The sequence below is a fragment of the Hippocampus comes genome, unplaced genomic scaffold, assembly GCF_001891065.2.
Source record: "Hippocampus comes isolate QL1 unplaced genomic scaffold, H_comes_QL1_v1.1 scaffold86, whole genome shotgun sequence".
NCBI lineage: Eukaryota > Metazoa > Chordata > Actinopteri > Syngnathiformes > Syngnathidae > Hippocampus > Hippocampus comes.
In genome coordinates this window covers 4,615,668-4,636,738 of record NW_017805882.1, presented here as the reverse complement: position 1 = coordinate 4,636,738, position 21,071 = coordinate 4,615,668, and the positions used below count along the sequence as shown (strand labels likewise).

General features: G+C 39.9%; 1 protein-coding gene across 2 annotated transcripts in view; it reads left to right on the top strand.

Moving 5' to 3' along the window:
- The window catches only part of rptor (regulatory associated protein of MTOR, complex 1), a 164,605-nt gene that overhangs the window by 22,530 nt on the left and 121,004 nt on the right, over nt 1-21,071 (top strand). For both annotated transcript variants that reach the window (XM_019889388.1, XM_019889387.1), the window contains exons 5-6: nt 13,646-13,804; nt 19,138-19,284. In XM_019889388.1, the coding sequence (XP_019744947.1) occupies nt 13,646-13,804; nt 19,138-19,284 (306 nt within the window). The remainder of the gene's footprint in view (nt 1-13,645; nt 13,805-19,137; nt 19,285-21,071) is intronic.

Genomic DNA, 21,071 nt, shown 5'->3' with positions numbered 1-21,071 from the left:
TATATATATATATATATATATATATATATATATATATATATATACACATGTGTATATATATGTTTATATATGTGTATATGTGCAATATAAAAGAAATAGTTATTTTACCTGGTTCATATGATGATCTCCTTTACCTGAGTGGCGCATCGGCACATCAGGGCTTGAAGACTTTCATCTTCACACGCGAATAAAAGCTGTCACCTGTGAGGCTATGTGAGCCATTTTTATTATAACACAGTTCATAACGTTGCACATAGCATTAAACGTTGGCTTTTCTTCAGAAACTTCACTTTTCTTGGATTTATGCATGGTTTACCTACCTGCAGTCGATTAGCTCACGAAATGTTGTTGTTTCACTCAATCAGGTGACAAACATCGGCGGTTGTAATACAACAGGAAGCTGGAGAGTGAATAACATCTTGCGGAAATTGGCTAAATGATCTTCCATTGGCTCACCTCATGCACTTAGTCCAGTTGGAGCCGCAGAGAAAACCATTAGGACATTGCAGGACTTACGGACACTGGACCTCTAAACTAATATTAGGCTTTCATATTCTTGTGGGAAATCACAATGGACTGAGCACATGGATCAGTTCTCACTGTTTCTTATCTCATATAAGGCTTTTTTTTTTTTTTTTTTACCTCAACAGTCTGCAAGTTTCCAAACTTAGATTTTCTTATTGTTTAAATGAACTCATTGCAAATATAGATATTTTTAGAGAATAATGACAAATGTAACTGGGATCACAACAGACGCGAGTTAATGTGTGTGGCATCCGTGTGAATTGGCTGTTGTGTGCCAGGCCATATATTCAACCCAGCAAGAACCTTTGTGACATTAAAAGGTCAATGATTCAAACCTAAAAGTCAGCGCCGCTCATTGTTCGCAAACCCCCCTGAAGATTTTTAAAAGTTCATTCGGCCTGTTTGATTCAAAAGAGTAATCAAGTTAGTTATTTCTTAAACTGTCTGGCTTTATCATTTAGTTTTCACATTTTAACAGTTATTTAACAAGCTTCAATTAACATGGGTCAAAAATCACATCTGTGCATTTTAACAGTTGTAATATGAACAAATGTTTTCCGTGCTTAATCAGTGAGCCCGTGTGCTTGTCGTTATGAGTTCAATGAATCAATTGAGTTCACTCACGGTACCACAGCATCGATTTGCACTCCTCTCGTCCCGTGACTATATATACTGCAATTTTTTTTTTTGGAAGTTTTTCCCTTCTGTTGCTCTGTCGCACTCCCTCTCTGCAATACCACCATCAGAATCCTCTGAGTCCAAATCCCCCCCCCCCCCCAAAAAAAAAATAGTGTAGTATATATGGTGTTAATAGTGTAAAAGCTTTATTTGGGTGGGGGAGGTTCAGTGTATGGGCATTTTTATTTATTTCTTCAACCACAAGATTGCTGGTTTCTTTTTTACCCTGTTTTCCAAGTTACCTTTTTAAGCAAGTGAAGTACCTTGGAGAATCGCTGACCTGTCCAAATACAGTATAAACTTGGCACAATTCCTGCATGTATCTCATCCCATGCAACACATAAGGACATTATAGATAAATAGACACCTTCATTTTTAGGTCTCATCAGCGGTTTTGGCTTGAAAGGTATTGCTAAAGGTTTGGTTCCAGACGTCAGCATTTTTTAAGATCTTTAAAGTGAAAGAGGCGGCGATAGCTCGGACCTAAATATTAAACTTTGGATCATCGGGTTTCCGCTTCAAATTGCGCAGGGTATGGAAAATGACTTTCTCAATGAAGCTAGCAGAATATGTTTTGACATGTGATATAAAGCTTACAGGTAATTTTGAAGTTTACAAAACAAGATTGTCTCTCAATCAAATAAACGTCCCAAGTGAAAACCTTGCTTCACTTAATCAGTTCAAATGATAATGACCATGACCATGTAATAATTGTCAAGTCTTCCTTAATTTTCTGAATTGACATCTTATTATGAGGAGAGTCTTCCAATTATTCACTCCGGAGATGGAGATGGTCCTCATGTCCCTAGCCTCATTAGTCGACAAAAAGTCAATATGTCACAAGACAGTTTTGTTACCAGCTGCACAGCATCTTTCAATTCAAACTCTCTCCCAGTCAGCCACACTGCCCTTAATTTTCCCCCTGATTGTTGGTGGATGCTAAGACGTCTATATCTCGGTGTGGACTAATTTGTTGGCCGGCCTTCTGTCTAGATTGTAAGTGTACCTCTATGAACCTTCACTTTTCAACTAATGGCTCCCCCCCAGCACTCCTAATGGCCTGCGCTCCTCTCCCTCACTCTCCGTCTCAAGGCAGTAAGGGATATCAGTATCACTGAACTGACTAGTTGTGGCCTTTTAATAGGCTCATTTTGTAATATGATGTCTGCCTGGCTGTCTATCTTCAAAAGCAATCACACTTAACCCTGACATTGAAAGTCAGACATTTGTTCAGCACAGTGTCGCTGGCCTCCGCTCATTGATTTACAGAGACAGTATCAGAATTTCTTTCAGGACATTGGAGGAATTAAGTTAGTTTGAATTAAAATGCTGCTGTAATCTATGGAAATGGGCTCTATCTATCTATCTATCTATCTATCTATCTATCTATCTATCTATCTATCTATCTATCTATCTATCTATCTATCAGAGGCGATTGCTCTAAGACTGCAAGGGAAGCTCAGCTTCCCCTAGAATGTCAAAAAGTAAGTGATCAAATACATGTGTGTACATACAATTGTGTGGACATGTCATTGACTAAATATGCGCTACAACGCGCTCAACTTTTGTTCCAAATCAGCTTCTTATTACTGGTTACGACGCGACTCTCTTCTCATTCATTCCCGCAGCTTCACTGTGCTTTAAACTGTGTGGATGCTGAGCGTCGACCGCGCGGATGCTGGGCGTCTCGAGAGTGCAGTGTAGGTTGTCCCAATGCATTGAAACGAGACGAGTCATTGGATAAATGCTGTTTTTGTTCTGCCCATTGGACGCTCAGCATCTCTGGGAGTCTATGGACAGTGGGCGTGTATCGTGTGTCTGAGGCTGAATCTCTTTGATTGACAGCAAAATGAGCCAATCACCGATCTTTTGGTGTAGGCATTTGTGGGAGCATTTTTCAATTCTCATTCTGTTCTGAGTTGAACTGGAGACTTCTAATCATTTTAGCGACACTCTCTTTGTTGAAAGAGACTAGCGACAAATGAATATTTTATTGTGGGTTTTCTTGTAGTTGCTTGTGTTCGCAGACTGACTTATATGACCACAGGGTCACAAGATCATTTTCTTGAAAAGGAACGGAGAGTAGAATTCACGTATAAATAAGCGGACGCATTTTATGATGTAGGCCGAAATTGAGCTTCCCCTCCTTGACAGACCAGCATCCGCTGCTGCTATCTATCTATCTATCTATCTATCTATCTATCTATCTATCTATCTATCTATCTATCTATCTATCTATCTGCTGCTATCTATCTATCTATCTATCTATCTATCTATCTATCTATCTATCTATCTATCTATCTATCTATCTATCTATCCATCCATCCATCCATCCATCCATCCTATTTTTGTGTTTATGTGCGGAGGATGACACGTTAATGTTGTCTTCTACCAGCTGAAACTGTGTGAGCTGCCTGGAGCATTCATACTACTCACTTGCATAAACAGGGCTTGGCCCTGCGACCAATATGCTCGCAAATGCCGCCAACTTTTCACAGTGTGAAATCCCCCCCCCCCAAAAAAAAAAAAACACCTCCTCTGGTTGCACCAGCGCAAGTGCATGTTTTAATGCTCTTCCTCTTGCTCACTCTCTTTGCAATGCGAGAGTGCCTATCTCTGGGTACATTTGGAAATGGTGAGTATGCTTTGCTCTGCTCCAACTTCTTGGAAACTCAGAGCATCTTTCAAAAGTGCCATTTAGTTATTCAGAGTGTCACAACAAAGCAGTGCCCAACGTTAAAATGAACCAATGCACACCCTACGCATTTCTGAACATAGAGCTTGCTTTGCCTTGAACTGGAAGATGTTTTTCTTCTGCTCCTGTGACCTCGTCGGTTGCTGAAAGGAGAAGTAACAGTGGAAGAAGATTGAGCAGCTATCCTCCCTCAAGGCAAAACAAGCTTGAGGTTAACAAAGTATGGTCGTATTTTGTTTCCCGACTTGTGTTAAATAATCACATAATAGAAGATAAGATAAAGGCTCGTTTTCTGTTTGTCATTTTCAAATGTTGATAAATGGCCTTTATATATATATATATATATATATATATATATATATGACATTAACAACCAAAGGATGCAATAGTGCAAGCAGCCCAGCATGAGGCAGTAAGTCTGGAAATTCTCATATTTCAAATGAGGAGAAAGTAATGTTTTAACGTTTTCACAGAATGTCTGTAAAGTCACACACAAGCGCTGAGACTGTACGCTCCACTAAAAGTATGTCACGGCCAAAAAAGCAGAAAACTCTCCGAAGTTGGTTCATACGATCCACAATTAAATCACAAAAAAAGCGTTGGAAAGTACACATTAAAAAGAACATTTGCGGAGTGGTTTCAAGAGGCTGCCATTTCTGTCTCTCGATGCCTGCTTCATATTTACGCTGTCCACTAGTTGTGATAGGTCCACAGCAACTAACGTTGCTCAACTGTTGCCCATTTGTAATTTATTGTGTTAAGTTCGCTTCAGGTTACTTCAGCTCCTGTCAGCGTAACGTTGGTGTTGGAAGAGTCTTTTCGGTCATTGATTTCTCTTGCTCTGTGTTGCATAGAAACTGACATCATGGAGCAGCACCTCTTTTTTGTCAATCGACTTACCCCCTAATGCAGAGTAACGTGTGGTCTACTGAACTGTACAAACTTAAAAAACTTCACAAACTTTTAAAATGCTTAAAAAGCTGAAAAACGTCACGAGCATTTTTGTGGAATCACAGCACTTGTTTGGATGTGGATTTTTGTCTTTTCTCTCCACACAAACTCAAAATGTTAAATTGTGTCATATAAAACTACTGCATTCTATTACTGTTCTGTTTGGAAATATCTTTGTACCTCAGGATTATTTTGTCACTTTGTGACCTTTGCAAGTAAGAACATTTATTATTATTTTTTTATCCTCTGTGATACGTTTGATTTCAGATCTCACGATTGAATGGGGACAACCCTAATAATACCGAGACCATAGAGAAACCCTATCATATGATTTCAAAACAAAGGCACCATTTTCAGTAAAAAAAAAAAAAAAAAAAAAAAAAAAAGTGGCGTGTTTGTCTCACTCCTGGTGGAAATACAAAGTCACTCTTCCAAAAGTGTCACTTCTGTCTGCTCTATAACATGCCACTTACGCTGCTAACTCCTGATGCTCATCTTCGCACCACATACAAAATTCGGTCAAGGGTACTGATATATCATGTCGATGCATCATCATTGATCTGCTATTTGGAGCATGAGTTTCAATTTCAAAGTTATTACTACCATAAAAGGATCAAAACTTCTGGAGAAAAAAAAGTCACTTGACTGTCTTTTCATTTACATTATGTCGAAAAGGGCTGAATGTTTTGTGTAATTATGTTTGAAAGATAGGGCTGTTACAATCACATTTATGATCATATGGGTATTATTTAGTTCCATAATCACGTGTATTTATGATCATGTGATATATATTTTTTTTGGGGTACAAAACCAATTTAAAGTATTGTGCCTCATTTCTAATGCTTTTTCTGTGACATTGACAGCCTCCCTTAAAAGTTGACAACTCACGTGATGTTGCTTTCTGATTTATTTTGATTGACGTGCTATTTATTATGCAGCCCTACTGTTGAAACACACAGTGTTATTCCTGTAATTTCCGAATGTTGTTTTTAACTAGGCCTTCTTGAAAGTGTTATAGTCTACTGTACACCTTTGACATTCCATGGAAATGGCTGCAGAGTCTCAACAGGAGGCTCACAGCGACGGATGGGTGACGTGTCCTCGCTCACTCTGCTCATCAGACCTGCTGTGAACTGAGTCATCCAGGCCTACAGGCCCCAGCAGGACAATTTTTCCCGGTGAAATGACACAGCCCTGGTCACGGGCTGCTCTCTAATAAACCGACTGTATAAAGCCTAATTCGTGTGACTTTTGGACATGGTGTAAAATGTAACTCAAAACACTGCACAATACAATGACATTCGAATTATTGTCAGTGCATATTTGACACAGTAAAAAAAGAATGCTTCACTCAGAGAAGTGGAGGGTTTTATTCTTTTACTCTAACCGAAGAAAAAACCCTAAATTGAACATGAGTAGTAAATCTGGTGGCCGGTGACGGTTTCTGTAACTTTGGCAAATGCAAAATGCTATCTTGGTTGACAGTTCAATAGCTGCAAACAAGTCCATACACTCAACGGATATGCTCACTTCTTTGCTCACTATTCTCCAAGCCTCTTGCTTTTTGGCTCGGTCCCGGACGTTATTGGTACTTGTTAGTGCCCAGAGTCGACAATGATATTGTCCTGTACAATGTCTATTTCACCAAGCTCTGTGTGTGTGTGTGTGTGTGTGTGTGTGTGTGTGTGTGTGTGTGTGTGTGTGTGTGTGTGTGTGTGTGTGTGTGTGTGTGTGTGTGTGTGTGTGTGTGTGTGTGTGCGCGCGTGCGTGCGCGCGTGCGTGCTGCTGTGTGCGTGCTGCTGTGTGCGTGCGTGCTGCTGTGTGATTGGTATGGTTGTTAGCGATGCAATGTTAGCGATGCAATGCAGCTTTGAGTTCAAATTGTTCAATACCAGTGAATGGAAGAAGCAAATGTGTGGGTGGTGAGCCACCCGGCACACATTCCCGCCTATTCACATGAACTTTATATGTAATCGTACTGTGAGAAACGCTCAGCTCGCCTTCAGTCTGACCAAAGTATGAGAAATGTTACCCACTACATTGAACCCAAAGTCATCTCAGATGGACTGAGGCAATATGGAAAAGTACACATTGGGTTTGGAAATCATGGAGCAGTCGCCTCCTGGATAAAGGCAATCCACCATTCGGAGAATTATCAGCCTTAAATTCATCTGTGATGATCTGGGGGTGTGTTAAATGGCAAACCTGCACATCTGTGAAGGCACCAAAATGCTGAAAGGTACAGAGGTTTTGAAGCTACAATGCTGCCATCCAAGCACTGATTTTTCAGGGATGGCCTGCCATGTTTAATGTCAAACCAACACATCATGAAGCGCTAGATAGGTCAACAGTAAACCTGGAGCGCTTAGCAACGGTTTAGAATGGAAAAGCATTTCAGCTACAAAACATACACAGTTTCCATCCTCAGTTCTTAAATATACACTTGCTAATTGCCAAAAGGAAAGGTGAGGTAGCACAGTAGTAAACATGCCCCTGGACCAGTGTTTTTGAAATATGTCTGTTGTAAGATAAGATATCCTTTATTTGTCCCACACTGGGGAAATTTACAGTCTACAGCAGCAAGATTGTGGGTAGAAAGAAGAAAGAAGAAAAACAAAGTGTTTGCATTCACAAAATAAATGTTACAATTTCAATGTACACCGTTCAATTAAGTGCAATATAAATATAGATATAGATAAGGTGGCTGTGCTATTTACAATTGTTTTTCACATCATTTTATTTATTTTTTACTCAGCAGTCTGACGGCAGTCGGTAGGACTGAGCGGCGGTATCTCTCCTTCTTGCAGCGCGGGTGTAACAGTCTCTGGCTGAAGGAGCGACCTAGTGCTGTCAGGGCGGGCTGGAGGGTATCAAATTTAAAATGATTTGGCAGAAAAATGATAAATGATCAGTTAAAACATGAATCGCCGGTTGCAAAATTGTTAATCTAACACATCAACCTCATTAGATTTAAGATTGTGCCGTGTAGCAGCAACTTACTGTCCTTTTGTCACTATGTCAGCAGGGTATGAAGGTTCCCGACTCCTGCCTTTCTTTGACGGGCCTTTCCGTTCAGAAATGACGACAAGAACACGAGGCCGACATAGTTGATCCCCAAAAAAAAAAACAGGAGGTTTCGCTTTATTTCCTCTTGAACACAAATTAAGGCTTTACCAAAAAATGACAAACATAACTTCTACATTACACTTTGCACAAACATGTTGCACGTAACACAAAACACGAAACACGTGGCTGCACGTTTTTGAGTAACACGCTGTTAACACGGTCAGAAAAGTTGTTGCTCCATGCCCGACTGTGTTCCTAATGATGCTCACGTAAACACCACCTACCTTTAACAGGCCAAAGGCAGGACAATTAATGGAGCCCAGATACCTTATTATTCTTAATAAATTTGCTCTAAGTAAAATAGCAATAAAATACAACATCAAATATAAGCCAAACAGCTTGCACCTGGTCAAATGATTCAATGGTGAACAAAGAGCTAAATATATAATTTAACCACATTTTCCTTATGGCTCTAACAGAACCCTTCAGCCACGTATGCCATTTTGACGCTTCGTACCTTCTACATGGCCAGAGTAAAATCAGTGTGTTACCAACTAGGCTTGGCAGTTTTACACCATGAGTTCAGATAACCATGACAGAATCAGCTGGTTCCCATTTGTGCAACCAGAATGGTTTTAGTCTTTAACAAATGTAACACCTGCTGTTGTAAATTATTACACATTTAGAAAAATTTGTCTGTTTTTGTATGTGTGTGTGTGTGTGTGTGTGTGTGTGTGTGTGTGTGTGTGTGTGTGTGTGTGTGTGTGTGTGTGTGTGTGTGTGTGTCTACATATATATACATAAAACCGCACATTATATCTTTTTATTTCTTTTATTTGGTCCACTAACATCTGTCTGAATTGGAAAGAGGCCACTAAGGTGTGATAGGATACCAGCTGTGTGGTTGTCTTTATTAGCAAGCAGTAGCCCTGCGTCACACTTCCGTCACCCTCTTGTACAAGAATAGACTGCTCACGTCATTTATGTCGTGCAGAGGACTTTTACACTCGACTTGCAAATTTAGGTGTCAGAGATCGGCTGGGCCATCACATGTGGCATATTACGCAATCATCACCTTTTCCTTTGTGTTCTCACCACCTGTGTTAATGGCCTCTTAGCCTGTGCAAATGACATAATGCAGTCATGAAATTATTTCTTGAGACTGCTTGCCAATCCCCAGCCCATTCCTGATGCCATTAGAGAAGTGGGAACAGATTTTTGCATCAGAATTCATGGAGTTCACATGGCGACTGTGGGAGTCAGGAAAGAAGTTGATAAATGCTCTGAACGGGTTCAGGGCTGAGAGATTCTGAGGGCAGTGTTGATTGCCTCGTAGCTAAGGTTCGAAGCCTTGAAAGTCAGAACAAGGAAATGGAGGAAAAACTTGAGGATCATGACGCAAGACAAAGATGATCAAAGGGTGTGGAGGGTGCTGACGCCTGCTCATTTCTCGAGATTTGGATGCCGGAGGCTCGAGGCATAACTTCCTTAAATACGAGGCTGACAATAGAAAGAGCTCATTGAGTCAGAGTAAGAAAGGACCCCCGAGAACTTTGATCATGAAGTTATTGAACGGCCCAGACAAAGTGAAGATTCTGAAGGAGGTTCAGGGAAAAAAAAAAAGATACTCAAATGCACAAGAAGCAAAATACTTGGACCTTTGTGAGGTCGACGCACCACAACATGGGAATAAGAAATGGAATTTGGTTCCCAACAAAAGTTCGACTGACCTCCTAGGGTGACAAACGCAGCTTCAATAAATTGCTCTGTATTTTCCACCTTTGATGAAATCAAAGCGTTGCCAGCATTGCAAGTACCCAGGCTACTTGTAATACTATCATTTTGCGCATGAAACTTTATTGTGCTTCTGCCATCTTGGAATAGTTCAGAAACGGAAACTTCTTGGATGTGATCTTGTCACTCATTTGCCTTGTACAATAAGAGGAACTGATATGCGGAATCATCAGACAAGCAAAGAAACAACTGAATTATTGGAAGCCAGTTCTCGAAAAGACAGTAATTTAGTCCAGTATTCTTCCAACGACAAAAGAGCGAAAAGATGCGCAGCACCTCAGATTCTCCAAACAATTTAAGTCTGTCATTTAAGCATCCTCCATCCAGATGCGTGCTTTGGATATAGCGACACTTAAATATGGAGGCTCCCTGTCAAATCTGACATTGTGTTGCTTCTCCCATTGGCTTGATCACTTTTATTCTCTCGCTTCTGAGCCTTTATCAAGTACTAGTCGTCAAGTGCCCAGAGAAGGTGAAACATCGAATTGCTTTTTACTTTGGCTACAGTTACAGTTTTATGCCACACGTACCTATAATATTTTAATTGACTTACAGAAAGCTATAGACTGTATTTATCCTGCCACTCTTTCAAATGAAAAATGTAGAGCAAACAAAAAAAGATTGCCGTTTGATTTTTTTTTTTTTTTAATTTAGTTTACTATACTCTAATTTAAAAAGAAATAGGGCCCGTTATGTTCATCCATATCTAGTGCATGCTCCTCTTTGAGGACGTCCACTTCTTCCTCCGTGGCGGTTAAATTACACCAAGGCGCCGATGGGCCACTTCCAGTCCCTTGTGCGCATCTTTTACAAGATGTTTGGTACACCTCTGTATGTTTGTCCATCAAAACACACACACACACACACACACACACACACACACACACACACACACACACACACACACACACACACACACACATACATATTAGCTGTCCATCATGTTTGATGATGACGCTTGCTCCAAGGGAGGGCAGGATATAGGGGTGGGGGGTCAGCGACTCTGTCGCTGGTGCCATTTCATTTCTCGTGGGCCTAGAGACCGATCCTTGAGCCGCAGACTCGACCACAGATGGAGCAAGGGAAAAACGAACACCTTTGCTAAAGCATCAACATACAGGTACATGGCCAACCTGCATCTCCGTCTCACTCTCAACCAGCACCCCTCACCCCAGGCGCTGATTTCAAATATTAGAGATAATATTCCTCCATTATTGCATGACTCTCACTAACACTATTAGACCTCTCTGCTACCACTTGATATTGTTTGGGTAAGTGCCGTATTCAGCGCATCCCATCTGATTATACCTCAATAGAATTAGCCTGCCAGCTATATTATCAAGCTGCAGTTCAAACTTATCCACACGCAGTCGATGGAATTGAGCCGTTTTCCAGTGGGATGAGTTCTGCTTGGTCTTGAAGTGTTAGGTAACTCAAAATGAGAAAATGGTAATTGCGCAGGGTTTTATTTTGGCTCAAACTAAGACAGAAGTGGTTCCCTAATCTGATCCCTTGCACACGTGTATTCTGTGCCCCCCACCATCTGAAACACTTCTTTTTTTTCGGTTAAGTGTTTGCTTGCATTTCATGTGAGTAGTTCTCAAGAAAATCTATCAAAACTATCGTATTTGAGCTAAATACTGTACAACGGATGGAAGACCGGCTGTTGGTAAAAGATCCATGATCTAAAACAAAGCAAAACAAAATTGAGGTAATTGTTTCTGGCAATAAAGAAGACTGCTGTTATTAAACACTTGCAGTGACTCTCTTAAAAAACAAAGACCAAGTCCAAAACTTGGTGTGCTGATAGTTTAGGATCTGACTTTCTGCAGTCATGGCTAATCAATCATGAAAACAGCCTTTTACTGGCCAAAAACAATATCCAGAGTGAATGGTTGCATGCTCCAAGCAGACCAGAAGAAGCTTATCGATGTTTTAATCTCCAGTAGCCTTCATTATTGTAATGTTCTTCTGACTGTATTCCCTCAATTAGATCAGAACATATTACTGCAGTCTTTACACTGGCTCCCAGTCAGCTGTTTGAAGTTTTGCTTCTGATCTATAAATCACTGAATGCTGTTGGTCCTGAATACATTAAAGCAATGCTAATTGAATATAAAACCAATAAGGGTCAGAGATCTCCAGACTGGGGTCAATTAATGGAGCCCAGACTTAAAAGCAAACATGGTGAAGCAGCTTGTTATGCTACACCAATATGCAATAAGCTGCCAATAGATGTGAAGTCAGCCCCAGGTGTGAATTCATTTCGATCCAAGTTAAAACGTATGCCCCGACTCCGCCCCAATTCTTATGTTTGAGGTCTTTTAAAGCATTTTTTCTTTTAGTTTTACAAAATCTTTCTTGTACTGTACATGCATTTAGTAATTGTAGTAAGCTACTTTTATTTCTGTAAATATCTTTATTGTCTTTGTAAATGCTGTTCAAATGTGAAGCACATTGACTTACTTCGTGTATGAGAGGCACCGTGTAAATAAAGCTAAAAAAAAACGGATAAAAAGAGCCACAATTACATAAGACCCTTAATGAGTCTGATAACTAGATTTTCTCTTGAATAACTAGCCCCAGTCAGGTCTCCACTTGTGTGCTTTCCACACGTTAAATGGACATTCAGTCTATTTAATGTATACATGTATGTGGACGAGTCCTTTTTGCTCCGTAAAAGCAACAATTAAAAGTGAGACAGATCTGTTTGTTTGGCATCCTGCATGTACTAATTACCCCAGTCAACTCTTACTCTTCATCATGCTCTTAACTCCTGAAATAATACCTGGTGTTTGGGGTAAGATGGATGTGCCAATTTAATTTCAAGTATTTAAAGTGTCATCAATGTTTTGACTGACCGTGTTAAAACTGTGGTTGGATATAAATTTTCACTCATTATAATTATTAACTGTAAAGAGGATGTAATAATCTTTGTCATTTTTCAAACTGTAGTACCTTTGTCTTAACCGATTTAGGTTTGGATCATTGCGAACATAATGGCCCTTCAAGGTCAGCTAGCTCATTACCCGTATTCATTTTTAACCCACTGAGAAGTGCAGTGGGCCAAAGCAATTTTCACAAGGCAGATGAGGCCTCTTACTGCCTTTTGCAAAGACTGAATAATCAGGTCCATTTCAAATATGTGTGCATTTTAACAATGATGGAAAACACAATATTATAACAATATAATAACACAGCAGCCATGGAAGTAGCATTCATTCATTCATTCATTCATTCATTCATTCATTTATTTATTTATTTACACCATCCACAGTTGGCTATTATTCCAATTTCAAGCGTTTTCTTTTCATCCTAAGTGTGACTTCACCAACTATCACATGACAATTTGTGGGATGTCTAAGTCCTTGTTTTGTCATTCTGACAATGTTTCTCTCATACATAGACTCATGAGGCACAAACTATGAAGAAATTGTGAAACAACAATTAAGGAAACATTGATGAGGATTTGTATGCCGCCCATGTAAATACAGTATGTCAAAGGACTCAATGCTCAATGTGTGCGCTTCTCGTCTGAGCTTCTTTGCCGCGCCTTTCATTCATTGAAACCCCCATGCAGTCCCACTGATCCCTGTACGTGTTGCATCATTTAACATGATGAATAAGAAAGAAAGTGATGCTTAGTCCTTATTTTTTATAAAACTGTCTCCTCCAGTTCTGCAGACATGAAAAACGATGAATTTGAAAGTGTGACATATTGTAATGTCATTCTCAACGTTACCTGGACATTTTCCCCAAAGTAAAGGGATGAATGTGCCCCAAGCATCCCTGTGCATTTTTTTCCTCCATTTGCATAGAAGCGATTCACTACATACTCATCTCCATCAGCACTGAATAAAGGAGGCTGAATCATCAAACTTGTACAGCAAACATCCTGATCATTTTACTCATCCTTATGTTTTTCATGTGTTTCAGGCACGTTACAAACAAAGCCTGGACCCCACAGTGGACGAGGTGAAAAAACTATGCACGTCACTCAGACGAAATGCCAAAGAGGAGCGTGTCCTCTTTCACTACAACGGCCATGGGGTTCCACGGCCCACTGTCAATGGAGAAATTTGGGTTTTTAATAAGGTAATTCTCAACTCATTAATTGCCGACTGAGAACACATCTCATGTTTGTGTGCATCGGAATTCAAAATGCAATTTTAATTCAAACGGGTAATCGCAGCAGAGCAGAGACAATATATGAAAATCCTCTACTTAGCTTGCAAACTATCAATGCGCTTCAACATTTAAGTAGGGTATCTTGTTCTACCGATGGCCTAAAAATGTCATCTGAGCCACATCTGTGTGACATTTTACCTGCGGGTTTCACTTCAGGGAGAAAACATTTGTATGGAGATCACGCGTTAATTTGTACTCAATACGAACTGTTATTTTACCATGCAGTTTCTGATGACTTGATGTTTCAAATGTGACGTCTACCTTTGATCAATCACATTATTACATGCGTGACAACCAAGACGTTTGCTGTCAAGAACCTTTTTTTTTACCCTACTTGGATAAAGTGTAATCACACATCCATACCAGGAGAAGACAGTGGCACGTTCAATTTTTGTTTTTTTAATTTCATGAAACTTGATGCGCTTCAAATCTTTTCTGTTCCAGAAAAAGAAAACAGTTTTAATAGTTATTTGTTTTAAGTTGAGCTATATTGCTTTGCTCAGAAGTCTGGGTGGAACCACATTCAAGGGGAGAGCAACCAGCTATGAACAGTAATTTGTAGCTCAATTAATGTGTCAAAAGAGGGAAAATATAGTATTGCAAAGTCAGCATACACCCCAAAATCCTGAAATTAATCGGTCTCGTCAGCCAGGACAAGATGCTTAAAAGGTCAAAAGTATATATTTTGGAATACATGAGTAACGGTATCTGTGTTTACTTTTTAAATCGATTCAGCTTTGCAGAGGGACTGTGATTTATTTATTATGTAGTATTTCATTACATAGAAGAAAAAGCGGACATACATTCACATGAAAATGCACAATGTCAATGACAAGAAGCAGAGACAATATGTGATTGTTTCCGCCTCTCTTGACAGGTAATATTAACTTTTCACATATAAATAACACGATATTTCCATTATAATGTTTACATGTAGAGACATATAGGCACTTTTACTGTGAAGAGATTCAGTTTCTACCATGATCAGACTTTTTGGTCCTGTTGCTCATCCCTGTCTCCATTTGAAGCAAGTTAAGTCTAATATAAAAATATGAAAAACAATTTGCATACATTCATGTACTATGATCACGTACATTTGTGTAAAATTTAAAATGTTTTATGGACCATATTTTCCGCACTAAAAGGCGGACCTAAAAGCCTTCCCATTTTCTTAAAAGCTCACAGCGCGCCTTAAAATCCTTGTGGTATATGTTATATATATTGTGGTAATGTGTCGACCCCAAAATGGCTCCTTGCTAGAGACATGCTTACAACGCAGAGTTCAAACTTAAGGCGATCGGGTTACGCAGTTGAACACGGAAATAGAGCAGTGGCAAGAGAGTTCAATGTTAAAGAGTCAATGTTATAACTTGCTGTTGGTTAAGTGAACTGTGTCACTGCTTTATTAAATAAGTTTTACTGACATCTGACCGTTCTGTAGCAATGCCACTCAACAGCGAAGCTATCTTAGCTGTTGTCGTTTGTTCAAAGCTTCTTTGATCTGTGACGTGGGTTGCTTCGGAGCTGATTGGTTGAACCACGTGTGTACGTGCTTGCGCTCACGCACGCACAGCAGAAAGCAGCGGACTATGGACTGCTGAGGCACGCTTCACTCGAGTGGCGTTGCTACAGTTCTGTTGGCATTTCTTTGAGCGTAGCTCCATCTAGTGGATGCATTGTAGATTGGGTCTTATAGTGCAGTGCGTCCAATATATGAAAACAATTACAAAATAGGCCATTCGTTGAAGGTGCGCCTCATAATCCAGTGCGCCTTTCAGTGTGGAAAATACGGTACATGAAATGTATTTATACACACACACACACACACACACACACAGACATTTTTTCTCTCTCACGCGCTCTCTCTCTCTCTCTCTGTCTCTGTTATAAGGCACAGTTAACTTAGAATAACAAGAATACTTGACCTGAGAAAATACTGCTTGACATTCAACCACTCAATGAACGGTTTCCAATCAGCCATTGCATTCTTTTATGCACTTGTGGCATCTTGATCATGGACTTTGTCGCTAATTACTACAGTTTGAATTGTAGCGAGTTGAGTTGCAACACATTGGGGCATGTCGAGTGTCAAGTATGCCATTAACACCAACATCAATTCTGAGAAAAGTTCCAGTGGGAGCTTGGTCACAGATATGGTGCCTCCAGCCACAATGGTGGTAGATCCATCGCAAAGCAGACCTGGGGAGGAGAGAGGAGAGGAATCTTCTCCAGCTACAGAACATAGTCATCACCTCATAGGAACAGAAAAGAAAAAAAACCCGACTTGTTAAGAATGAAAAGTCATCAAAACATATTGAACGTATAATACATTATGGATACGCTGCCAGTGAGCCTGGCCGCATCACCATCCGCTGCCTGTTCCTACTGATAACTTTTGATAAACCGGGTTTACTCAAGTGTGGCATTTTACCCGACAAAATCGCTGCTGTGTTTCTGAAGTCATAACAGCCGTCAACCGATTTTTGACACCTCGGTTCTGTTTTGTCCAACTTGAGAGACAAGGGGGTGAAGCAGATATTTGTGATTGCACGTTGGCTTGAGAGCAAGCACGTCCCATCACAACTACAACGCACAGTCGTGCCTATTCCTGTTTGCAATGATTTATACTCAATTTTATTTTTCGTATGACTGTTCAGCGTGCATTGCCTTAACAACACAGGTGTCAAAGTCAATGTCCGGGGGCCAGATCTGGCCCGCTACATCATTTTATGTGGCCCGCGAAAGCAAATCAAGCATGTTGATTTCCAGGATGTTTGCTGAAGTCTGTAATAAATTTTCAAAATGTCATATGTAATCCATAACAACAATGCTTGAACAATCCGTTTTTCCTGACTTCTGATTTCAAAACTAATTACCTATCAATTTGTTGTTCGCTGTGTATGTAATATGTGGAGGTGGTTAAACATGTATATGGTTTCACCGAATTCACAGTCACGACGACGGCCCTCGAAGGGAAACTAACTGCATTGTGGCCCACGACAAAAATGAGTTTGACACCCCCTGCCTTAATGTTGACATTTTTTTCTTTACTGTGATTTTATTTGTAATTTTGTCACGCAAATAGTACATCAGGTGTTTTGCTTGTTCTTGTGGTTCATGACCCGTCCCACACATCTTCCCCATCACTGACTGCCGTTTTGCTCCACAGTGTGCTGCTGCATTGACTCGAAATGGTTAAACACGCATCTGCTGTAAATGTAACATAACTGGATATGCTTTGTAATTTTGTCCTGTAATACAAAACACTTTGCAAATCATGCCCAAAAAGAAACAAAATAAGTTGTTATACATTTACAATAATTGACAACACTTGCCATGGCCAGACTGTTGCACCACATGACGTTTTGACACTTTTGGCCATATTTCACCTATGGACCTATGTTACAACAGTGTGGCATCGTAGAAACAGAGTGCAGGTACTCGACTGACCTGCCTGCAGCCCAAACCTGTCTCCCATTGAAAATGTTTGGTGCTAATATGTATGCTGACACTGATAGAATATGACCACAAACACTACATAAAAATGAGAAAGGGATTACATGATTGCAAAGTGCTGTCATGGATCTTGTTGGATTCATTTCCCTGTCTTTTCTGCTTGCTTTGAATTCCCCCAGTCATAAACTCTGTCAATTTCAAGTCTTTCTGCACATTGTTCCAGGTGGACGGGGCAGACAATTTAAAAGCCTTTTTTGCCAATTTGGTTCTGACTCCGAATCCAGATCTTTTATGGTGTTCTGAGAACGCAGGCCATATCGGCTGATATTTCTCCACCTGTGAACACAGATATGTAGGCAGGAGTCCAATAATATATTGACTAAATAAGTTAGCCAGTGAGAGTCGATTGTTGAACCAGGCATTGAGCATCCCATTTTTGCCTCTGAACGAAATGAATGAATCAGAGCCTGTCCCTGCTATTAAAATTATGTGAAGAGAGAAGGAAGAGATTTTTTTTAATCATAGAGGTGATAAAATCTGCCGTCTAAGCGAAATGAAATTTCCTCTACCTATAGAGCAATAAATTCACTCGTGGGAAATGTATGGTGATTTTCAGAGGTTGTCAGTCCATCAGAACTAATGGAGACCCATTGTGCTTATGATTGACGAATGATGGGGAAAAAAGAAAACAAAAAGGAAACAAAACTGAATAAGGACGTTGTTTGAAGCTAATGTTTTATGTATGTGTATTTATTTGCATATCCATCTTTATGACTGTGTTTTTCTGTAAAATCTTGGTGAAATTATTTATATGCAAGACTGTCTTTTGTGTTTGTTTGCGGGGCTGAATAAAAGCGGTCTGCTTCCATTGACTATACATGGAAATGCTTTGCGCTTCCTGTATAGTCGGTGGCGGTATGCATCAAAGAGCTGTATTCCACCAATGAACCAAGAAGAAGAAGAAGAAGAAGAAGAAACCGATGGTAACGGCAAGCATTTCATAGCCAGGAGTAGGAATGCATGACTTGTAATGGATTTTACCCTTGGCTACAATGCAGAGCAACTTTGTTATTAGTTTGTTACTATATTTTAAAACACGATTTATTCAAATGGAACCTGAGGAGTAAGATGTAGTATGTGTCATTTTAACAGCCATTTCCCTCATCTTAAGATGTCAGACTCGTTTGAAACAAAAATAAAGGTTTGTGCTTGATTTAAGATTGTTGTTTCAAGATGAACCCTTAAAATAAGAAATTGAATCATAAAATGGGATAAATGATCAAACACTCCAAAACATTTTTTCTTGTAAGAACCAAATAATTTGCAGTGTGCCTGCTGTTATTCCAGGACTAATCTTCAGTGAAGACTTGAAATATTGTTTTGAGTTGTTCATTGCCGCTATTCAATAAGCGAGCACCCACTCACAGTGATGCACTGCTGTTGTCCAAACTTAGCCGTTGCCACTCGATCCCCAGCACACCCACGGGCGTTGTGTCCTTTTTGGTTCCGCTGTTCTTCTTCCTATTTCTTTTCCATAAATTGTTCTAAATGCATAATTCATTCACGAGAAAATGCGTCCCTCCTGTCAGTGGTAATGTTATAACCCCTTCTGTAGCTCTCTGGTCACATCTGTGATCACAAGCCCCCTGCTGTTTGATCACACTTTGATCACACTCAATTCTCTTAACTTGACATCATCGATCATTAATAATTCTACCAGCGCAATTTAATGATGCCACACCACTCTAATCCTATAACCACTCTTGTTTGTGTTCCTCTTCAAGAACTACACTCAGTACATCCCGCTGTCCATCTATGACCTTCAGACCTGGATGGGGAGCCCTTCCATTTTTGTCTATGACTGCTCCAATGCTGGAATCATTGTCAAGTCCTTCAAGCAGTTCGCCCTGCAGCGAGAACAGGAGCTGGAGGTGGGCATACACACACATAGAAACATATATACTCGATCCACACAGAAGCCCCACCGTACACTGTCATTTAGGGTAATTTTAAATTACCGTATTTTCCGCACTATAAGGCGCTTCGGAGTGTAAGGGGGACCACTATTGAATGGCCTATTTTAAAACTGTTTTCATATACAGTGGGCACCGAATTATAAGGCGCACAGAATAGAAGCTACAATTGTGGCTTCGGTTGCGTTATGTATCCACTAGATGGAGCTACACTAAAGGGAATACAATACAATACAGCTTCATTTTATAAAACTTTCACAACCACTGCAGCTGCAACAAAGCACTTTTCAGAACATTTAAAATACTGCGTCCAATAAATCAGAATATTGATCCATATATAAGGCGCATCGGATTATGAGACGCACTGTCAGCTTTTGAAAAAATTGAATGCTTTGAGGTGCGCCTTATCGTGCGGAAAATACGGTATTGGAGAATTATATTACTTGGAAGCTAGTCAGCAAACTTGTGGCTTGCAGTCTGTCAGTACAGTGTTGCAGTAGAGTGGGAAGCATATGCTTGCATCTTGAGGAAATGTAAAGCTGCAGGTTCACCACTTGCGCACAAATTATATACATATATTGGTCGCTTCGCTTTATTTGCAGCGGATGTCCACATTAAAAACAAGTTTCCAAATTAACACCCGGCAACCTGCCAAATGCGGGTTAAATCAAATTTAGGCGGCTGTTGATAATAAATTACTAGCCAGTTGGCCAGTGGCACAATAGGTAGTTGTGTCAGTCACACGTACTTAGTGTTACACATCCAGTCCCGAGAATCGATTGGAATGGGACTACTTCCCCCGCAATCGTTTTGTATTTAAAATTTCCGGTGCCCCGCAATAGTACCTCGTCTGCCGACCAAGAATAACTTGTTGAGGCTCCCGAAGAAGTGCACGCATGCGTACTTCATGCGGGCGCACCACCACGCAGTCTCAAGAGTGGCATTACTTTGTGTAGCTAAATCAAGAGTCGCCTCAGTGTTACCATTATATTTAAGGTGATGTTGTGCAAATGAGCTGGCCTGACGTGAATATGATAGTGTAGTACCGTGTCTCACGAGCTTGATGCTCCCTCCTGGTCTGAGTCTCAGCCTACAGTGTGCTGAGGTTTTGTGTCATAATCAGGTGAGTTCAACAATTAAATATGTCTATTACCACCATTAACTGGGGTTTCATGGAGCCATGCACTCAGATTATAATGAATCTGAATGACCAAAAGGCGGAATCCAAATGGAATTTTATTCACATTCGGCAGGGAGGTATATTCCTTTTGCCAATCTGAACGCGTGTCATGTAGAATAAAATATTGACATAAAAAAGGCAACAAATTGTTCATTCGTCATATTGTTTTATTTTTGTGGTTAGTAAATTTCTTCCTTCAAGTCCATGAGATTAACCTGCATAAAGTTGCCCCTCAAAATTAGAAAACTTCTCCTCAAAGAAGAAAGAAAATACATTGTGTGTAGGAATAAACTTGTATTTTTTTGTCAAGAAACATTTTCAGAGGGGCAATTTCAAACATAAATATAAATTTCAGATTATACTTTGTATTGCTGAATGTGTTTATGGACCTTTAGTATTGTTGAATTGGTTTAAAAAAAATAGATCTACTGTGATGTAATTTTGACAACATATGACTCTATTGTAAAAAGAAACAAAGATTCGATTCTGTCATCTTCTTAAAATAATGGCCTCAGTCATTTTATCAGGTTTATTTTCTGAAAACCTGAAAACTGACCCAAATATT